The sequence below is a fragment of the Corythoichthys intestinalis genome, chromosome 13, assembly GCF_030265065.1.
Source record: "Corythoichthys intestinalis isolate RoL2023-P3 chromosome 13, ASM3026506v1, whole genome shotgun sequence".
Taxonomy (NCBI): domain Eukaryota; kingdom Metazoa; phylum Chordata; class Actinopteri; order Syngnathiformes; family Syngnathidae; genus Corythoichthys; species Corythoichthys intestinalis.
The window spans coordinates 54,654,624-54,675,558 of record NC_080407.1 but is presented as its reverse complement, the minus strand read 5'-3'; the positions used below and the strand labels follow the sequence as shown (position 1 = coordinate 54,675,558).

The 20,935-nt window shown below is 46.6% G+C and overlaps 3 protein-coding genes across 6 annotated transcripts in view; 1 reads left to right on the top strand and 2 right to left on the bottom strand.

Moving 5' to 3' along the window:
• The window catches only part of LOC130928875 (SH3 domain and tetratricopeptide repeat-containing protein 1), a 29,011-nt gene that overhangs the window by 373 nt on the left and 7,703 nt on the right, over positions 1-20,935 (top strand). The window contains exons 2-11 of one of the 3 annotated variants that reach the window (XM_057855664.1): positions 7,420-7,561; positions 16,343-16,463; positions 16,690-16,746; positions 17,048-17,178; positions 18,587-18,692; positions 18,763-18,903; positions 18,968-19,166; positions 19,234-19,310; positions 19,371-19,566; positions 19,636-19,766. In XM_057855664.1, the coding sequence (XP_057711647.1) occupies positions 16,433-16,463; positions 16,690-16,746; positions 17,048-17,178; positions 18,587-18,692; positions 18,763-18,903; positions 18,968-19,166; positions 19,234-19,310; positions 19,371-19,566; positions 19,636-19,766 (1,069 nt within the window). In that variant the 5' untranslated portion in view covers positions 7,420-7,561; positions 16,343-16,432. The remainder of the gene's footprint in view (positions 1-7,419; positions 7,562-16,342; positions 16,464-16,689; positions 16,747-17,047; positions 17,179-18,586; positions 18,693-18,762; positions 18,904-18,967; positions 19,167-19,233; positions 19,311-19,370; positions 19,567-19,635; positions 19,767-20,935) is intronic. The other 2 variants (XM_057855665.1, XM_057855666.1) reach the window with 2 other exon arrangements.
• abcg2a (ATP-binding cassette, sub-family G (WHITE), member 2a) lies at positions 2-9,569 on the bottom strand. The gene is made up of 19 exons (XM_057855676.1): positions 9,506-9,569; positions 7,566-7,613; positions 7,378-7,502; positions 5,068-5,127; positions 4,880-4,994; positions 4,670-4,822; positions 4,454-4,611; positions 4,237-4,339; positions 4,120-4,168; positions 3,968-4,051; positions 3,813-3,911; positions 3,600-3,745; positions 1,799-1,881; positions 1,082-1,171; positions 888-1,012; positions 675-829; positions 523-612; positions 382-458; positions 2-309 (listed from the first exon to the last, which is right to left on the bottom strand). The coding sequence occupies exons 1-19, from the start codon at positions 9,506-9,508 to the stop codon at positions 162-164; spliced, it is 1,911 nt and encodes a 636-aa protein (XP_057711659.1). The 5' UTR covers positions 9,509-9,569; the 3' UTR covers positions 2-161.
• Positions 10,924-13,932, bottom strand: rnf150b (ring finger protein 150b). Of its 2 annotated transcripts, none has more exons than XM_057855686.1 (6): positions 12,980-13,932; positions 12,583-12,833; positions 12,345-12,511; positions 12,178-12,274; positions 11,884-12,115; positions 10,924-11,816 (listed from the first exon to the last, which is right to left on the bottom strand). In XM_057855686.1, exons 1-6 carry the CDS (start codon positions 13,428-13,430, stop codon positions 11,698-11,700), a joined length of 1,317 nt encoding a protein of 438 aa, XP_057711669.1. In that variant the 5' UTR covers positions 13,431-13,932; the 3' UTR covers positions 10,924-11,697. The 2 variants fall into 2 exon arrangements, with proteins under 2 accessions (XP_057711669.1, XP_057711670.1); XM_057855687.1 differs by having other exon boundaries at positions 10,935-11,816; positions 12,345-12,499; positions 12,980-13,916.

The following is a 20,935-nucleotide window of genomic DNA, read 5'->3' as shown; positions in this document are numbered from 1 at the left end:
ATCGATTTTGACAGGAAATTGGTCACAAAATAACTAATACAGAACAGTTAAAAATACAGATTAGGGGGGAAAATACAAAAAAAAAGAATAAATACTGCAATGTATAGAATTAGAATCAATGAAAAGTGAGTTAGTCAGCGGGTTTTTCCATCATCGTCGATCTAGGTGAACTTGTTGATGAAGCGCAGCTTGAGGTAAGCGATAGCCAGGAAGCACGCGCTCATGACGCCGAGGGCCACGTGGTTCTGCCAAAAACCCCAAGACGAGTAGTCCACGCCCTGCTCGGTCAGGAAGTCTTGCCCCTCGCAACTGGCACACAGAACAAGGCGAGGATCGCCGTTATTTGGTTCCCAAACGCCAAGTTTTCCGCTTGAATCTTACATTGTCCCCGGCGGTATGCTGCTGCTGTTGAGTCCGCGGCAGAAGTTCAGCCCGTAGAACTCGTTCACCTGCAGAGCCTGGAGACCCAGGGAAAAAAATGGAGTCCATTTCCTGAAAATTGCAGGCGAGCGGGTAACTTACAGCGAGGCCGTAGCGCGGGATGCTCAAGTATTTCAACCAAGCTAGCCAGCTGACGATCGACGGAAGATTGACCAGCAAGCCTGCAAAGATCTGAAAATACAGACGAGTTATCGCGACCGATGGTCCGAAAGATGAGAAACGGCGGGCATCACCATCATGAAGACGCAAGCGATGGTCATGAAGATGTTCGCGATGGCTACCACCGTCTGGTCGGCCGAGATAGCCAGCGCCATGGCGGTGGCGGTGTAGGCCACCAAAATCACGGTGAACATAAAGAGGAAGAACGCTTCGGCCGTCGGTTTTAGACCTGCGTCCGACAATTGCGAGTTACGGAAATTCCAGTTATGAGGTTGAAGACCACTCACCGATCATGAAGTAGGCCACGCAGCTGAACAATATCGCAGGGAAGGCCCTCAGCGTCAGGATATCTGAAAGGATCTTGGATAGGAAGTAGACCGAAATCCGGTAGTAGCCGCTAATGGACTCGTGGCTGCGAGAAAACGAGATAAATTTCTTTGCGAACTCATTCGTCCGACTTATTTTCTGGGGTCACACCCACACAAAGAGCTTCCTCTCCGCGATGAAGAGCTCGGCTGACGACAAGGAGCTGAAGCACTGGTTGACGATGATGAAGAAGAGGGCGCCGAACCTGGACGTGCGGTAGAAGAGATGTAAGACTATGGACCAGTGGTTCTTATCCTTGCTGAAGGTACCGAACCCCACTAGTTTCGCATGTGGATTCACCAAACCCTTCGGAATTGGATAATAAACCGACATATCGAAGCTAGCGAGCTAATAATTTAGCAAATTCCCGTTTAAAATTCTTATTTTGAAAGCTTGTTGTATAAACGGGTCGAAATTTGAGACTACGCTGCCCATTGGTCTGTTATTCTCTTACAAGTAGGAGTCAACCTTCCACTGAGCAAACCAGTTTCTCCTCCTATCAAATCAAGGACTAGCAGTTAAAACAATTGTAAATTGGAAGCAAATCAGTCCAAAACCTGGTCTAAAAAGTCACTTTGCCTAGATTTAATCTACGTACGAAAATAGGGCTCTGCGTTTTTTTTTACCTTCGCCGAACCCCTTAGACTTACTCACCCATAGACTTCATAACTTATTGTCATGACACGAGAAACAGGGCCTAAGACATGACGCACAGAATGACGAAGTGTCAGGTCTATAGATTTTTGAAGTCTATGACTCACCGAACCCCTATGTTTCGATGGAACCCCAGGTTAAGAACCACTGCTATAGACCTTGAAGAAGAGGACCTCACCTGTTCTGGATCCCGCTCGGGTCATCCTGAACATTGAAGAAAATGGCTCCCACGATCAGAGCCAGGAACAATGTAACTGCCATCTAAACCACAAAGTCTTCAGTTGCGGTTCCAGCCTGAATCAACCTCCATGAAGTTGGCCTCCCATCAGACGCAAATTTATATAAACATGATGTCATCCCCAACACGAAAAGGGCGCGCCACCCTTATACGGTCATGGACAAAACTGGGTGCCTTGACATTTTGCAATGAGTCATGAAATATGGAGACTATCAAAATGTTTTTGGCCAGAATGTAGGATGTACTGTCCGAAAACTGGGTCTGCGTCAGAGGTCATGGGTTTTCCCACAGTACAATGACCCAAAACATACCTCAGATAGCACCAAGAAATGGCTTGGGACCAGTGCCCAGTGCCATAAAAAGAATGAGGCCTACAGAGGAAAGAACACAGTGCCTACAGTCAAACATGGTGGAGGTCCAATGATGTTTTGGGGTTGTTTTGCTACCTCTGGCACTGGGTGCCTTGACAGTGTGTAAGAAGTAATGAAATATGGAGACTATCAAAATGTTTTGGGCCTGTCATGGGTGTTCCAACAGGACATTGACCCAAAACATACCTCAGATAGCACCAAGAAATGGTTGGGGACCAGTGCCCAGTGCCATAAAAAAAGAATGAGGCCTACTAAGAAAAGAACATGGTGCCTATAGTCAAACATGGTGGAGGTCCAATGACGTTTTGGGGTTGTTTTGCTGCCTCTGGCAATGGGTGCCTTGACAGTGTGCAAAGAGTCATGAAATATGGAGATTATCAAAATGTTTTGGGCCAGAATGTAGGATGTACTGTCCCAAAACTGGGTCTGCGTCAGAGGTCATGTGTTTTCCCACTGTACAATGACCCAAAACATACATCAGATAGCACCAAGAAATGGTTGGGGACCAGTTCCCAGTGCCACAGGCCTACAAAAAAAAGAACACTGTGCTATAGTCAAACATGGTGGAGGTCCAATGATGTTTTGGGGTTGTTTTGCTTCCTCTGGCACTGGGTCCCTTGACAGTGTGCAAGAAGTCATGAAATATGGAGATTATCAAAATGTTTTGGGCCAGAATGTAGGATGTACTGTCCGAAAACTGGGTGGGTCTGCTTCAGGGGTCATGGGTTTTCCCACAGGACATTGACCCAAAACATACCTCAGATAGCACCAAGAAAGGGTTGGGGACCAGTGCCCAGTGCCATAAAAAGAATGTGGCCTACAGAGAAAAGAACACAGTGTCTACAGTCAAACATGGTGGAGGTCCAATGATGTTTTGGGATTGTTTTGCTGCCTCTGGCACTGGGTACCTTGACAGTGTGCAAGGAGTCATGAAATGTGGAGACTATCAAAATGTTTTGGGGTGGAATGTTGGCGGTAGTGTCAGGAAACTGGGTCTGCTTCAGAGGTCATGGGTTTTCCTACAGTACAATGACCCATAACATACCTCAAATAGCACCAAGAAATGGTTGGAGACTGAGTGCTGGAGGGATTCTGTGGTGGCCATCAATGAGTCCGGGTCTTAATCGTATTGAACGCTGTGGAGAGATCTCAAAATTGCTGTTGCAAAAAGGCACCCTTAAATCTGAAAGACCTGGAACAGTTCGCAAAATTCCAGGGGTGCCAACAATTTCGTCCATGACTGTAGTCCGAAAAATACAGTGTTAGTAATAACACCAAAACCGAAAATTTTGGGCATCATGTTGATATAAACTTGTGTCTGATGAGGGTCCAACTTCACAGAGGTACGGATTCAACATTTGAGAAGTCACCTGAGCGACGGAGGTCTGCGGGTTGAGCATGAGATTACGGAAAGTTCTCTTCAGGACCCAGTGGAACTGTGTCAGGAAACTAGTACTGTAGGTGACGGTCCTGTAGGAAGAAGAACGGTCCGTCCCGTTTCCTTGTGCGATTCTCTCTGAGGGAAGCCAGAGAGGAAAGTTTCGATTTCTGCTTCTTTTTGGCTGTGTCGTCGCCGTCCCTACCCAACTCTGCTTTGGTACGCTTGAAGTCCGGACAGCTTCTGTAGTCCTCCACTAATTTGTCTTCGATTCCTTTTCTGGACTTCAACACAGAGTCCAAATCTAGAAAGGGCGAGTTAATAAACGAAAGCACGGATGATTATCATCTGGCGATTCACCTTCTTTGTCCACGCTGGTGGAGTCCCCGTTGATGACGTCGAGGAAGAAGTCTGCGGGGTTGTTGTGAGGCTCACAGGTGTAGCCTGGGAAAGGAAGCGCGGAGGTGAGATTTGGAGCTAGAGACTCTGGATAAGAGTGGCGCTCATTCTACCGATGTCGGAAAAGTAGTCTAGAGCACTCTGGGCCGCCCCATGGTACACCTGAATGGGTGGTCGAACAGTGTGAGAAGTCACTCGGGGACAATGGAGCACACGGTTGAGGAAGTGACCTGTCTGCCGTTGACCAGGAGGGTGAGGCTATCAAAGAGGCGGTAGATGGAATAGCGAGGTTGGTGAATGGACAGGATGATGGTGCGTCCGCTGTTGGCCATCCTGGAAAGTCCATTTAAGTACTGTAAGTACCTTAAAATGACCAAGTGACCCAAGCGCCACCAATGGCAGCCAATGACATATATCGAAAAATCAGTCCTCCATTACTATCAAGACCTTTTGAGCAACATCAGCACAGAGTTGGCAGTGCTGGCATCCAACCCGGTAGTGGGTTCATCCAGGAAGAGAACCGGGGGATTGATGATGAGCTCCATTCCGATATTGGTCCGCTTGCGCTCGCCTCCGGAGATGCCGCGAATCAGCTGGGTGCCCACCTGCGTTTTACCAGAAGATTAGGACAAAGACCGAGCCCTGGCGTAGGCATCTTCTAACCCTGGAGTCGGCCACGCGGCTCAGTCCGAGCTGCTGGATCAGTTCCTCCACTTTCTGCTCCTTGATGGCCTGTGAAACACTGGACGGGAGACGGAGCGCCGCCGAGAAGCTGAAGTTCTCCCGGACAGTCAGGGTTCCCATCACCACGTCGTCCTGCGGAGTCAGGGAAATGTTTGGACGGAAATGTTGGGAGACGGCAAACCGGCTCACCTGCACCACGTATCCCGACAGACATTTGAAGTTAGGCGGCTGTGGAGCGCCGTCGATCAAGACTTGACCCGACAGGCCCGCCGGATCCTTTCTGGCAGCTAGAACATCCAGGAACCTGCAACGGGAGATTACGTGACCACGAATATTACAAAGGGATATTTTGGGGGGGGTTGATTTTAGGCACTCACGAGGACTTGCCACTTCCGGTTGCCCCCATAATGGCATTGAGTCCTGGCTTCATGATCCCACTGAGGAGAAGACATATGTGAAGATCTTTGAAGGCATCAGGCAATCATTGTTAGGAATAAGGGTGTGACAATATATCAAAAAGATATTTGATGATACTATGTGGCCCAAAAGGTTATCGATATCTTCCCACCAGGAATTGATATATATATTTTTTTAAAAAGTGTCTCATTTAACAAACAAATGAACCAAGAGGTTGCTACTGAAATCTTCCATTAGAATTAAGTCTACGTAAGATCACTAGCTGCCATTGGAGGTGGAAGACATCCAATTCATTCATTGGACGTTTAGCGCGTCAATGTCACTGAAACGAGCAATTGCAGCCAGTCTTTTGTTTTCCTGTTGAGTTTGAGTCACTTTGGGGACATTCTTGAGTAGTTTCCTGTTCCGTAACCTAAAACCAAAAGGAGGTGACCCATAAATGCCGTAAAATCATCAGGAAGTGACCGAAAATCAATAGGAAATTACAGGAAATGTCAGATTGCCCAAAAATGAACAGAATGTGACTCGGAAGTGACCCGTACATGCCCTGGAGGTGCCACAGAAGTGACTCATATGGTAATACTGAGGTGCCCCAAAAGTGACCCGGAAGTGACCCTGAGGTGCCCTGGAAGTGACCCATACGTGACCCTGAGGTGCCCCAAAAGTGACCCATATGTCACCCGGAGGTGCCCCAAAAGTGACCCATATGTCACCCGGAGGTGCCCCAAAAGTGACCCATATGTCACCCGGAGGTGCCCCAAAAGTGACCTGTGAGTGCCCTGAAAGTGACCCATAGGTTCCCCAAAAGTGACGTGTAGGTTCCCCCAAAAGTGACCCGGAAGTGACCCATACGTGACCCTGAAGTGCCCCAAAGGTGACCCGGAGGTGCCCCAAAAGCGACCTATGAGTGCCCTGAAAGTGACCCATAGGTTCCCCATAAGTGACCCTTAGGTTCCCCCAAAAGTGACACGGAAGTGCCCCAAAAGTGACCTGGAAGTGACCCCTACGTCACCCAGAGGTGCCCCAAAGGTGACTTGTACGTGACCCGGAGGTGCCCCAAAAGTGACCCGGAAGTTATACGTGGGTGCCCCAGAAGTGACACAGAAGTGCCCCAAAAGTGACCTTTAAGTGACCCTTAGGTGCCTCAAAAGTGACCCGGAAGTGATACGTGGGTGCCCTTGGAGTGACCCTTGGTTGCCCCAAAAGTGACCTGGAAGTGACCTGTAGGTGTCCCAAAAGTGACTCATGGGTGCTCCGAAAGTGACCCGAAGTGACCCGTTGGTTCCTCCAAAAGTGATCCGTAAGTTACCTGTAAGTTACCCGGAGGTGACCCAAAAGTAACGCAGATGTGCTCCAGAAGTGACCCGTACATGACCTGGAGGTGTCCAAAAGTGACTCGTGGGTGCCCCAAAAGTGACCCGAAGTGACCCGGAAATGTCCCAAAGTGACCCATACGTGACTTGGAGGTGCTCCAAAAGTGACATAAAAGTGACCCGTAGGTTCCCCCAAAAGTGACCCGGAAGTGATATGTGAGTGCCCTAAAAGTGACGGAAATGAACTCATTGCCTGGCATTGGTTGCCACTGACAGCCATAGACGTTTGAATTTGTGCATTTGTTGACACCCTCCCACTTCAAATGGATTGGACGTCTATTAGTGATAAACCCATTCCAGTTTACAGCAGAAGGGTGAAAATTGCTTGTTTTCCTGTTTATTAGTTTTGTAGAATATACTAGAATGATTTCCTCATAATTGTTGTATCGTGGGATCATTATCGTGAGCCTTGTATCTTATCGTTTTGAGAGATATCTCGAGTGAGGATCCTCCCACTTTTAAAGCTGGTAAAATAAACGTTTTCAGTTCGCACTGTTCCGACCTCAAATGACTCCAGAATCTGCATTTTCTTGTTGGAAAACGGTCTTGAATGTTGAGGACGGTTCACTCTGCTGTAAAAACGTGTTTATTGACTTCATCTGGCCTTGACCTCCGGTTCGGATCGGTCAATGATTACATGCGGTGGATAGTAAAACGCGCCGGCTGCGGCCTTTGTCCAGACATAGCGATCACGTTTTGCGAAAAACGATGGCGTATGAGAAATGTTAAAGGAGCGGTGGCGGACACGATGCGAGAACGGAAGCGTCTCACAGCCTTTTGATACATTATGCATGTTTATTGGTTCAAGCCCAGCTCATTGTGAGAACGCTTCCTTCCCGCTTCTCCGGCACGTACGCCAATACTTCTATGTTCAAAAGAGTTGAAAGAGCTTCTCACTTGAGGTCGATGAGGATATCTTTGGCGCTCTTCTTCCTCCAGCACAAACATCCTTTGGCCTGATTCACCTTGTAGTGAATGTTATGGAAGCTGACGGCAGCACCTTGCTGGGATGTTCCTGCACCCTGAGTACAGAAAACCACACGGATGAAGACTCCAACCTGACTTGGGAATGTAAGAGAAGGTACCTGGACTTTCCCGGCCTTTCCCAGTTCTATCGTCACTTGCTCGCCCGCCTGCGAAACACAAAAACATGATTTATGAGCGTTCTTTCAGTACTATTGACGTCGTTAGGCGTCCAAGCTTTCAATTGAGTTTCACTCGTAGTAGTGTACTCAGAGGCTGCCATTTCATTTAGACTAAATTGGACGTCTAGCCCCGTCATTGGCACTAAAACCTGAGCATTCGCTGCCAGTTCTGTGGGCATTTACAGGTCACTTTCTATTCATTTTAAGGCAACTTACTATTGATTTTGAGTCGCTTCCTATTCATTTCTTTGATATTCCCAAGTCACTTCCTGTTCAGTAACCCAAAATCAAAAGGAAGTGACCCTAAATGCCCCAAAAGGAACATGATGTGACCCAAAAATCAACAGGAAACGATGTGGAACGCCCCATTAACCCAAAATCAACAGGAAGTGACCCGCAAATGCCCCAAAAGTAAAAGGGACCAAAAATCAAGAAGTGACCTGCAAACGTCCCAAAAATCAACAGGAAGTGACCCGTAAATGTCCCAAAAATCAACAGGAAGTGACCCGTAAACGTCCCAAAAATCAACAGGAAGTGTCCGGTAAATGCCCTTTTGGGACACTTCTGGGCCACCTACGGGCCACTTCGGGTTCCTTTTGGGGCACCTTCGAGGTCACTTTTGGGGCACCTACAGGTCACTTTTATGTGAGTTTTGGGTCACCTCCGGGGGCACCCACGGATTACTTTTGGGGCACCCACTGGTCACTTCCAGGGCACCCACGGGTAACTTCCGGGTCACTTTTGGAGCAGCTGCAGGGTTACTTTTGGGGCACCGACGAGTCACTTCTGGGTTACTTTTGGGGCACATATGGGTTACTTCTGGGGCACGTACGGCTCAGTTCCGGGGTCACTTCCGGGTTACTTCTGGGGCACCTATGGGTCACTTCTCGGGCACCCACAGGTCACTTTTGGGGGACAGACGAGTCACTTCCAGGTCATTTTTGGGGCACCCAGGGGTCCCTTCTGGGTCACTTTTGCGGAACCTACGGTCTCACTTCCAAGTCACCTACGGGTCACATTTGGGGCACCTACAGGGTCACTTCCGTGTCACTTTGGAGCCGCTGTGGGGTCACTTACGGGTCGCTTTGGGGCACCGACGAGTCACTTCAGGGTCACTTTTGGGGCACCTCCGGGGTCACTTCCGGGTTACTTCCGGGGTAACTTCTGGGGTCACCCACGGGCCACTTCTGGGTCACCCATGGGTCACTTTTGGGGGACCGACAAGTCACTTCTGGGGCACCTACGGGGTCACTTCCGAGTCACCTACGGGGGCACTTACAGGTCACTTTTTGATGATTTTCGGGCACTGGGGAATTTCTCGTAATTTCCTGTTGATTTTCGGTCACTTCCTGTTGATTTTAGGGCATTTATGGGTCACTTCCTGTTGGTTTTGGGTTACCAGAAGCTACTCGAGAATTTACCCAAAGTGACTCCAACTCAACAGAAAGGGACTTTTAAATGGCCACAAAAGCAAAAGGGACCAAAAATCAACTGGAAGTGTAAGTGAAGTAAATGCCCCAAAATCAACAGGAAATCATGTGAAAGACCCCAAAATGACTTCATTCACTGCTGTCCCTCCCACTTGAAACGGATTGGACGTCTATCACCGTCAATTGCGGTCAATTTGTTAATCTGTGAATTCTAATGGAACTGAAACATGATCACTGGCGGTGAAAGAGTAAATAGTTGATGAATCTATCAAAGTATTGAACTATAAATTGGTGAGTTTGACAGATGAATCAGTCAACAAATGTTGATGACACTGAAACATGATCAATGGCAATGCATTGGTTCGTGATCGATGAATTAGACGGGAGAAAGAAATGTGATCGATGAATCTATCGATACTAACACTGCCAAAGGAATTTAAACACACTCACCATGTGCCGCCACTGGCCGTAATCTCAAGCGAAGTAAAGCAGATTGCAGTGTGTGCTCACTCACATCAAGATTTTTGCTGTGATGTACAGCCTGCTTTTATGATTGAAGGTGTGTCCTGACTTCCGCAAACACTCGGCACGTGTTTCCCTCCCTACAAATGGCAAATACAGTATACACTAAACTAAACATGTTCAGTTGACTCCTTTTGGCTTTTATTTTGATTCAGATTTTCAAAAATCAGTTGACAGATGAATTTATTGACAAATTTAACATTGGAAAGAGATACTTTTTCATACCACTGTATACATATGTATCTGATCCTTTTGGAGTTTCTCACATTTCTGCATAAAATCACCACCATTTTTTTTTTTTTTTTTTTGCCATGTGGCAAAATGGATTTTGGTTTGTGGCATTTTTGGGGTATATGGCCGTTTTGCAGGCCATGCACATCCACGCCCTTGACATCTATACACGTCCAATTTTTCCATTCATTTAAATGGCAATTTTTAAAAAATTTTTTAACCATGCACTATACGTTACAGCGCATTGATATTCAACTGGCACCCAACTCAGGCGTTGCCATTGACGGCTATGCACCTCCAAATTTTCCATTCATTTTAAATGGCAGAAAAACATGTGCGGCTGTGATTTTTGGCCATCCGCTTACCATTATAGCGCATTGACATTCAACTGACACCCAAGTCAGGTTATGCCATTGACGGCTATGCAAGCATGCAAAAAAAAGCCACATGGCAAAATCAATTTTGCCACATGGCAAAAAAATGCCGCACGGCAAAAAAAGCCAAATGGCAAAATCAATTTTGCCACATGCCAAAAAAAAAAAAAAGCTGCATGGCAAAAAGCCTCATAACAAAAAAAGCCACATGGCAAAATCAATTTTGCCACATGGCAAAAAAAAAAAAAAGCCGCACGGCAAAAAAATACCACATGGGAAAATCAATTTTGCCAAATGGCAAAAAAATGGCACATGGCAAATTCAATTTTTCCACATGGCAAAAAAGAGCTGCATGCCAAAAAAACAGCCACATAACAAAAAAAGCCACATGGAAAAATTAATTTTGCCACATGTAAAAAAAAAAATGCCACATGGCAAAATCATTTTTGCCACTTGGGGAAAAAAAATGCCATATGGCAAAATTAATGTTGCCACATGGCAAAATCAATTTTGCCACACGTCAAAAAAAATGCCACATGATAAAAAATGCCACATGGCAAAATCAATTTTGCCACATGAAAAAAAATGCCCCATGGCAAAATAATGTTGCCACATGGTAAAAAAATTTTAAAAAATGCCACATGGCAAAAAAAAAAGCCACACGGCAAATACCACTTTTGGTTCTGGCCCTGCTGGGGCTTCTGCAGGGAAATTCATAATGCAGGTGCTGCCTCCGTGTGGTCAAAACATTGCAAGAAGACAATCCAGCCCTCATAACAAAAAAAAGACGTCAAAATCTTACAACACAACAGAGAAGTTTAATTAGAACAGCATTCACAAAAAAAGAGAAGCGGCCACCGTAACGCGTCATCGTCACATTATACAGCTCGGCGCCGATCAAGCGCCAAAATAAACGGAGAGCGGTTTTCAGGAAGAGACTTGACGTGTTGAAGGTTTGACAAGAAAATTTAAAAGTTTGTTCAGTTTATTTGCCGCCAGAAATCACCGACGCTGAAAAAGACGAGTGCAAAATGTCCTTGCGTTTCTGACGTTCAACGCTGCAAAATGTCAACCTCTCGGACGCCCTCAAAAGGCGCATTCTTGTCGCGATTACAAAAATAAACATCTCCTCTGGTAGCAAAATAGATGACGACCTCGAGCTCTGTCGTCGCGCGCTGCCTCAGTCGTCTGGGGAAGAAGAACGTCGGGCTAAATATTGATTGTCGATAGACGGGAAGGTCTTTCAGTTCTGAGGTCTTGATCTCGCTCGGTGTCTTTTCGGGGACGGAGAAGTTCTGGCGTGGAATTTTCCCGAGAAGAGAGACAAGTTGTCGCTAAGCAATTCCAGTCGAACAGCTCTGGCAGTTGTCAGATTCGGGAAGTCCAACGAGAATCCACGCAAGTCGGGGAGCGGGGATTGGGGAACACCAGGCACGACTGAGGAACACACGGACTAAAGTCAACCGTTTCAGGACTGAAAATTCAATGTCCTCCTCGCCCGCGGCATTTAAGTTCTCAAGATTTGTCGACCATCTGAGAAGCTTCGTGGGATCCTTCCTCGTCGGAAAGCCCCGTTTCCACGGCGATCACCAGCGAAGCCACGGAGACGCTGCTGGCCATCGGCCGGAGCTCACCTGCGGGACAGAATCCGAATCTTGAATTTTGTCACTGAAGTACGCCCGACTTTCCACGCGAACTCACCCAGGCGCGCGTCGGTCACGGGACTGTCCCTCAGGGTGTCGGGAGGGTCCCGGTAGTCCTGCGGGAGACCCATCCGTCGCACGCCGGGGTCCAGAACCATGTCGGAGCCGCCCTCGCCTAGCATGCCGTCACCCGCTCCGGAAACAGCGGCGTCCAGGGCCAGGGGCGCTGCTACGCCACCCAGAGCCAGGTCATAGTCTAGGGGCAGCTCGTCCAGGCAGTCGGCGTTCAACTGTAAGGAAGCCGAGACAATGAGTAATGCACCACGAGTCCCCGCCCCTTTTGTGTACTCACCGCGATCCCCAACGCCTTCAGTATGTTCATCTTGCACATGGGACAGGTACGATGGTCCAGGAGCCACGGGTCCACGCAGCTCTTGTGGAACAAATGTCTTCAGAGAACACGAATCGGTCAGTCGAAAAGAATCCGCCACCCTTACAAGATCTAGTGGGGCGACGTACCTGCACGGCAGGACCCGAACGACGTCATTGGCCTTGTACCCTTCGATGCACACGGCGCAGTTGTCGAAGTCGGCCTCGGTCTCGTGGTCGCCCCTTCGGATGGTGCGCACCTGGAGCTTGCTGATGGCCTTCTTGGCGGCGTCGCCAAGGCGGCGCTGCACAAACAACTTTTAGTCGTTCTATAAAAGTCTGGATACGGCAGTTAGGGAACGCGCGAGAGATTCCCGACCCTCGGTACCTGATTGCGATCTCGGGCGTTGGCGTATCGGAACCTCTGGATGTAGTAAAAGACGAGCCAGGCCAGCGAGATGATCATGAGCACGATGAAGGAGATGGACACGAACACCACGGAGGTCCTGCTCACGTACTTCTGCAGGTTCTTGGTGCCGATGGTGATGCTCATGGTGACTGTCACGTTGCGCTCCAGCAAGGACACCACTTCGCGACCTTTGGGCTCCGGGATCATGATGGCTACCACGTCGCCCGTACCTGAGAAGATTGGTTGAGGTGACAAATTAGGAGAGATGCTTGGGGACTAGTCCTAACATGCCCCAGTTTGACCTGTTCTTGCTATATAAGGTGTTTTTTGGTTGTTTTGGACTATTTTCTACAATGAAGTATTTGAGTTTTCGCACCGGGATGCGGCATGGTGATGGTGTCGTTGGCGCTGGCCGAGCCTACATTGAAGATGACCACGGCCGAAGCGTTGCGCTCGGCGGCGTGCCGGATCTTGTCCCGGTAGGTGCAGTTACCGCGGGCGATGAGCGCCACCCAGGCCCCGGCGGGGGCCCCGAAGCTGGTGTTGGGGTCGCAGGCCTGGCGGTCGTGCGGTGCGGAGGGCAGGACCACCACCCCCTTGGCGTCCTTCTTGGGCGAGTGCTCCCCATAGCGTCCGCACTCGCTCTTGTCGCTCCGCAGCGACCTGGTGGCGGGCTCCACGTAGCTGATGTTAACGAAGGCCGTGTACCACTCCTCCCGCTCGGCCACGGTGAAGTCGAGGCACAGCAGGTGGACGAAGCAGAAGGACAGTAGCCACGTCGAGAGGGCCAGGCTGCGGCAGGCCGCCGCCACGGAGCACGGAGCCATGACGGGGCGCCGCCTACTGCTCCATGCGGGCCGGCCGGCGGAGACGCAAGACTGGAGCGACCGCGCAGCGGAGGTCCGTCCGTCCGTTTGGGATGTCCCTCGCTCACTCGCTCTGTCCGGCGGTCGGTCTGCTTTGTGCTATGTTAACAGAAGACGGCCGCTAGCCGCCTCCATCTGCGGCCGACGAAAACATCCGATTTCCCCAAAAATACACGGGGGCAGATCGAGTCCCCAATCTAAAGGCGAAACCGGCTATGAACGGATAATAGAGCGAAGGGACGATCGGTGAAATCTACTTAAATTTTCGACGCCATTGAAGCTGCTTTTATTTTGACTGGGCCTTTTGCTGTCAAGTTACCGGCTTGCCAGGAAGGCTTATTCCGGTTTTGTCAAAACAAAAGCAAATGTGATACACGAGCGAAAAACCTCCTCTTTAAAAACTGCGACATCGCAGACGTGAAATTGTTCGGCTTTCGCAATCGAACACGTCTTTTTTGCTCGTGAACTGTTTAACCTCACGAAAACTAACACTTTTTATTATTGTATTTTGAAGTTTAATTTGAATATCCGGCTTGAGTGAGTCTTACTCCTGCAAATTTTAAACCGCTGTGCGCCACCCAGTGGTCTGGAATACAAAATGCCTTTTGTCCCTATTTCTTTTCAGCTGGACGGAGGGGGTGGAGGGTACAACTTGATTGTAGATAGTCAGTGATCCCTCGTTTATCGCGGTTGATTGGGACCGCCACCCCCCGCGAAAATTGAAAATCCGAGATGTAGAGGCGGAGCTGATTTGCATTTTTTTCCCTTTTCAATATGTTTAACAGCATTGGAAAGAGATGCATATAAGACGTTTTTTTTTTTTTCTTCTCAAAGTATAGTTAAAAAAACTTGTGTATATGTGTATTTTAATGTTTTTTACAGAGCCACTAAAGTGACCTCGACAGAAATAATAATAATCTGGTCCACATTAGAAACAATCTGGTAAACGTTACCATTATATAGCATTTAAACTAGCGCTCTTTTGCTATTCAAGTTGGCCAGTTGTTGCATTGTTGAAACTGCATAGCAAAAGTCCACTAGCTAAAATCTTATATCATGCTAATGTTTACAACGATTGGCTAAATTGTGATAGGTTAAATGCTATATAATGCTACTGTTTACAACAATTGGCTAACTTGCATAGCAAAATCCCGCTAGCTTAAATGCTATATATTGCTAATGTTTACAACATTGCATAGCAAAAGTCCACTAGCTAAAATATTATATAATGCTAATGTTTACAACAATTGGCTAACATGTGTTAGGTTAAATGCTATATAATAGTAATGTTTGCAGTAGTTAGCTAACTTGCATTAGCCTAAATGCTATATAATGCTAATGTTTACGACAATTGGCAAACTTGCATAGCAAAATCCCACTACCTTAAAAGCTGTATAATGCTAATGTTTACAACAATTGGCTAACTTGCGCTAGCTTAAATGCTATATAATGCTAATGTTTGCAATAATTGGCTAACATGCTTAGCAAAATCCCGCTAACTCAAATGCTATGTAATTCTAATGTTTACTACAATTAGCTAACTTGCGTAGCAAAATCCCACTAGCTTAAATTCTATATAATGCTAATGTTTACAACAATTGGCTAACTTGTGTTAGCTAAAATGCTATTTAATGCTAATGTTTGCAATAATTTGCTAACTTGCATAGCAAAATCCCGCTATCTTAAATGCTATATAATGCTAATATTTACAACAATTGGCTAACTTGTGTCAGCTTAAATTCTATATAATGCTAACATTTGCAATAATTGGCTAACTTGCGTTAGCTTAAATGCTATATAATGCTAATGTTTTCAACAATTGGCCTATTTGCATAGCAAAAGTTTGCTAGTTTAAATGCTATATAATGCTAATGTTTACAAAAATTGGTTAACTTGCATAGCAAAATCCCGCTATCTTATATGCTATATAATGCTAATGTTTACAACAATTGGCTAACTTGCACTAGCTTAAATGCTATTAGCTATATAATGCTAATGTTTGCAACGGCCAACTTGCATAGCAAAAGTCCGCTCGCTGAAATGCTATATAATGCTAATGTTCATAACAATTGGCTAACTCGCGCTAGCTTAAATGTCCTATGATGTTAATGTTTACCAGATAGTTTGTGCACACTAGAGACAATCTGGTGCGCACCAGATTGCTTATATTTATTTTATTTCTGTCGATATCCCCTTGGCGCACCATAGGTTTTTCCGAATGATATAAATTATATAATATAAAAAAAAATGATTTGTGCATGTTTACATGCATACATCTTAACTTTTTTAAATGCTTTATTTCTTGATGTTTTTTTTCTTTAATTGAAAAAAATCCGCGATGGACTTAGAGCGCTAAGTTTGACGCGCGAAGTAGCGAGGGATCATTGTAGTTAGCATCATGTGGGTAGAGTTGCGGAAAACTACTAGGACAGATATGGGTACGACAGGGCAGGACGAGGGCTAACAACACGTACGGGACATGACAACGTTTTTAGTGGCCTGTATGTTTAACCGTTCCAACATCTTGTTTTTCCTCCCCATTTTTGGTAGGAATGTGGTTTGTTTGTTTTGTGACTGATGATTGACCAGCAAGTGGCTTGACTGAGGTTGCATGTTTTCACACGTTTCATTTAATTTTGCGATTAATCTATGAATTGTAATAGCATTGTAACATGATCATTGGTACTGAAAAAGTACAAATGCAAATAAACATGTACATTTTGTCAACTTAAAGGGTAATGGAGCCGTGTAGTTTCAAAACATGGAACATAACACGTATGGAACAGTTAATTCCATTGGAATGTATTCAATTTTTCTCACATTGAAGAAACTTTTCATGTAACTGTGTGGTTATTCAACCTTTTATTTTGAAGAGTCAAAGCATCGACTGAGGGGTTGACACTTGTTTCCTCCTCAAAAATGCTGATGTGTGTCCTCACATCAGAGCATTACAAGCGAGTACAATGGAGAAAAGCAGACCACACACCAAACTTGGTAAGAAAAAAAGCGCAAAACAACTTTTTTTCTTTGGTCCATCATCTCTGAAAATATCCGAAGTTTTATTTATACTGTCGATAGGACACAGTATTCAACTTTGAACTCTTTCCGCGCCAGTGATGATTAGAAACTTCCAATTAGGGACCTGCAAAATGTGGCTCCAGACCCGCATGTGGCTCTTTTTGGTTTGATTTTTTTTCCTTCTTCTCCTCGCTTCTTCCAGGTGCCGCTTTCTCCAGAGGTGCCGCCACCAGAACATCTGAGGGGAATCATCCAACAGGTGACTTCGTTTTTGCATTTCTGTCATTTTGCATATCAAAAAAAATATTTGTTCAAAGTTGGTGGTGGAAGCAGGAATATGACTTGTCAAAAAAAAAAAAAAAAAGCCAGGAGTAGTCATGTCATGTGAGTCTGTTTATCCATTCACCCTCTTAAGTCATTCATTAACTCATTGCCTCCCATTGGCAGCAATTGGTATAAACCTGACTAAGCTAGCGGCGTTAATGGCAGCCAGTGAATTAATTGTGAAATCTGTATGAAACTGCAGTTGGAGCAGGCAAGCGTCTTGTTTTTCCCCCCAGCTCTTCCCATGCGACTGGACGCAGTCACGGGTGACGAGCGTCTTCCTGCGCACGAGCAGTTGCAGGAAATGCTGCGAGGGAAACTGCGCATTCAGCAGGCCGACAGCGCTCAACTCGGCGCTCTCTTGATGGTACCACTCAAAAAAGTATTTAACTCATTCACTGCCAGCCCATGTATATGTGCAGTACTTGGAGTGCAAGTTCTGGTCATCAGTGGCGTTAAATGCACGTGTCAGTGTTGGCTAAAGAGGTCAAATTAGCAACATGTTGAGCTAACTGATGGATGGTACTGTAAGTTAGAGCGCAAAAGGTTCGCAAACTGCTCCCGTCAAGAACCAATGTATTGTTTTAAAAAAGTTTAAAACTGTTTAAAATAAAAAAGGAACCTAAAGGTTGATAACAAAATCTTGCATTAGAATACTTTAGCCCGATAGCTGCCATAAACAGTGCTAGACGGCTAGCGGCGTCAATGGCACTGAAACCAGAACATTCAAAGCCAATCTTTTGTCGGCATTTACAGGTTACTTTCTGTTGCTTTTGAGACACTTCCTATTCGTTTGAGGACATTCTTGAGTCACTTACTATTCAGTTACCCAAAATCAACAGGTCGTAACCTGTTAATGCCTTAAAATCAACAGAAAGTGACCCGTAAATGGCCCTAAAGGAAAGTGAAGTGACGGAAAATAAACAGGAAATGACGTGAAATGCCCCAGTGGCCCAAATATCAATGGGAAGTGACCGGTAAGTGGCCCAGAAACCAACGGGAAGTGACATGTAAGTGGCCCAGAAACCAACGGGAAGTGACATGTAAGTGGCCCAGAAACCAACGGGAAGTGACATGTAAGTGGCCCAAATACCAACAGGAAGTGACCCGTAAGTGCCCCAAATACCAACGGGATGTGACCCGTAAGTGGCCCGGGTACCAACGGGAAGTGACCCGTAAGTGGCCCGGATAACAACCGGAAGTGACCCGTATGTGGCCCCAATAACAACCGGAAGTGACCCGTATGTGGCCCCAATACCAACCGGATGTGGCCCCAATACCAACCGGATGTGGCCCGCAGGTGGCCCGAAAACCGACGGGAAGTGACCCCAACCTGGCCCGAAAACCGACGGGAAGTGACCCCAACCTGGCCCGAATACCGATGGGAAGTGACCCCTACCTGGCCCGAATACCGACGGGAAGTGACCCCTACCTGGCCAGAATACCAACAGGAAGTGATCCAAAATTAACTCTGTACCTGGCATTGGCTGCCACTGACAGCCATAGACGTCCAATCCGTTTAAAGTGGGAGGGTGCCCATCCCTCCCACTTCAAACGGATTGGACGTCTACTAGTGATCAACTCATTCCAATTCACAGCAGAAGACTGAAAATAGCTTGTTTTTCTGTTTATTAGTTGTTTTGTAGAATATCTGAGAATGATTTCCTGATAATTGTTGTACGCCGTGTGGTGAGATCATCGTTATGGTTATCCCAGAGGTTCCCACCCGCAAAAAAAACGACCAATACAGTGGCTTCTTTTCATTTGAATTTCAGGAGTTGTCGTGTAACCTTGTCGCCGTTGATAGCGAAGACCAAGTGGTTTTTGTCACCTTCAAAACATTGGAGGAAGTCTGGAAGTTCACAACGTATTACACGCTGGGTAAATTTCGAATATCATTTTCATCTAATCTTTGGTTTTGAAAACGGGTTTTTGTATTTGAAATGTTTAGGTCTGCTCGGTCATTTCATGGAACATCTGATGTTCGACCAAAAGATGTGGCTCATCTCCATGGAAAAGCATCTTGGAATCCAGGTTTCTATTCCGGAGGACACGCTTCAAGTTCTCTACATGTGCGTTCTCACGGAAGAAGGTAGGTGGCGCTAATGGCGACGTTTGACTGAAAACGAGGGAAAAGACGCGTGTGGCGGTATCAGCGTCGCTGTTTGCACGCTGCGCGACCGGCCAGGTGTTTGACAGCTGCACCTCCGGAGGCGACCTGTACCTAGAGCGGGGCGACGTGGCACTCTTCGAGCCCCCATTCCTCGACTCGGGTTGGACCGTTCTCCGCCTGGCCGACGGGGTCAGAGGCACCGCGCCTGAACCTGCGCTGGAACCCCTCGTACCTTTTCACCAGTGAGTCATTACTAGCCAAGACGTTAAATCCATAATGAGACAAATGTGCCTTGTTACGGGTCCGCAGGTGGTTTCTCAAGTCTTGTTCAGAGAACGTTTTGGTGGGTGATGGCAAACCGACACGTGACCTCCGTTTGCACTTTGGTGAGGTGGCAGATGTTCCTTTCACCCGAGCGCCAGAAGTTCCTCATTTCTTGTTTTCAGCCACAGGAACATGCATGGTGACGACGCAGTACGACGCAGAAGGTCCGGACGAGCTAAGCGTGGTACCCGGCGATTGCATCACCATCGCTGGACGATTGGTGTCCTGTCACGACTGGTTCTTGGGCGTGAAGGAGGAAACGGAGGAAGCGGGTCTTGTGAGGACAAGCCTGGTGGAACTATCTAGTGACACCTATGAGTGAGTGCTTTCCCAAAAGATTTCGCAGGAAACGGAACAACAATCATAGTGTAATTTTTTTTTCTCTAGTTCTGAAGATGTTCTTCTCAACGAGGAAGAAATGAGCTGCATCATGCTGCAAGAGGACAACGTCACGGAGGAAATGATGACCTTCCTCCAGAGGATAATCCAAAGTCATACTGGACACAAGTACAAACTAGGTGAATCACTTTTGTAATGTCGCAAGCAGAGGCGTCGCATCCCATTAGGCAAACCAGGCAATTGCCTAGGGCCCCCAGTGGGCCAACAGATTTAGCACACGCAGCTTTACTAGCGACAAGTGTCGGGAGTATTTCAATACCATGGAATCATTTGACAGATTAGCTAACGATTCTGTTATCAATCCCTATCAGCACTAACCATGTCACGTGGATTATACATGTTCAAGAAAATCTAATCAGATATTAATACCACATGATTGTTTAAAGAGTGACTCACCAACAGTGTTGTCAATAACGCGTTAGTTAGTAACGCATTATTTTTCTACACCAGTAATCTGATTAAAGTTAGTTCCCTTAGTGTCTCTGCATTACTATTTTTTTCATTGCCTCATAACGTATGTAGAATGAAGAATATTGTAGTCATGTACGAAGAGCATTTTGAATAGAAAATGCTAAAATAAAAGGTTCCCGGTACGGATTTCCATGACAACCTCTTAGCTATTTCCTGTTTTGGTCTCGCGTCACGTGTTGTGGGACTGAGGCGAGTGGACATTCGCGCCGAGTATTGAGACATTGTGAGGGAATGTTGATCTGTGGATTTCCATGAATGAAGGTGAGTATTTTTTTCCCTAGCTTTGCCGTAGCAATGACGGGCAGTCATCGCTCCAAGTTGGCAAGCTTTGTTTACATTATATGCGTGTTGCACATTCATGCCGTGAGGTGATGTGTTTGTTTAGCATCTCTGGGATGTGTTGTAAGTCCGACTGAGTGTAAAGTGCTTGGTTGCCGCCACGTTTTGTGGCCAAATTGACCACGTGTGTGTTGAGAGGAGTACTTCCGGGTTGTGCCTGCGCATCCGCGCCCGCCATTACCTTTGTGTTTATTGCACTGTACAATCCACTAGTGTGTTGTTGATTATTGTGCTGTCAGTTTGCATTGTTTTACATTGGCACTGATATGCTGTTAACCATAACCCGAAATTCAGAAGTTTTGACATTAGGCTTAATCTTAGAGTTAGCGGGGTTTAATTGGTCGGTGGAGTTGATTTCAACTAATTCCAAGCAGTTTTTCAGATATTTGTTAGTTTCAGGGCTCCGGAGTTGCTAAGCTAGCGCAAAATTCTGATATTCCCCTTTAAATTCAATCATCGGAAAGTCAATTACATGTGA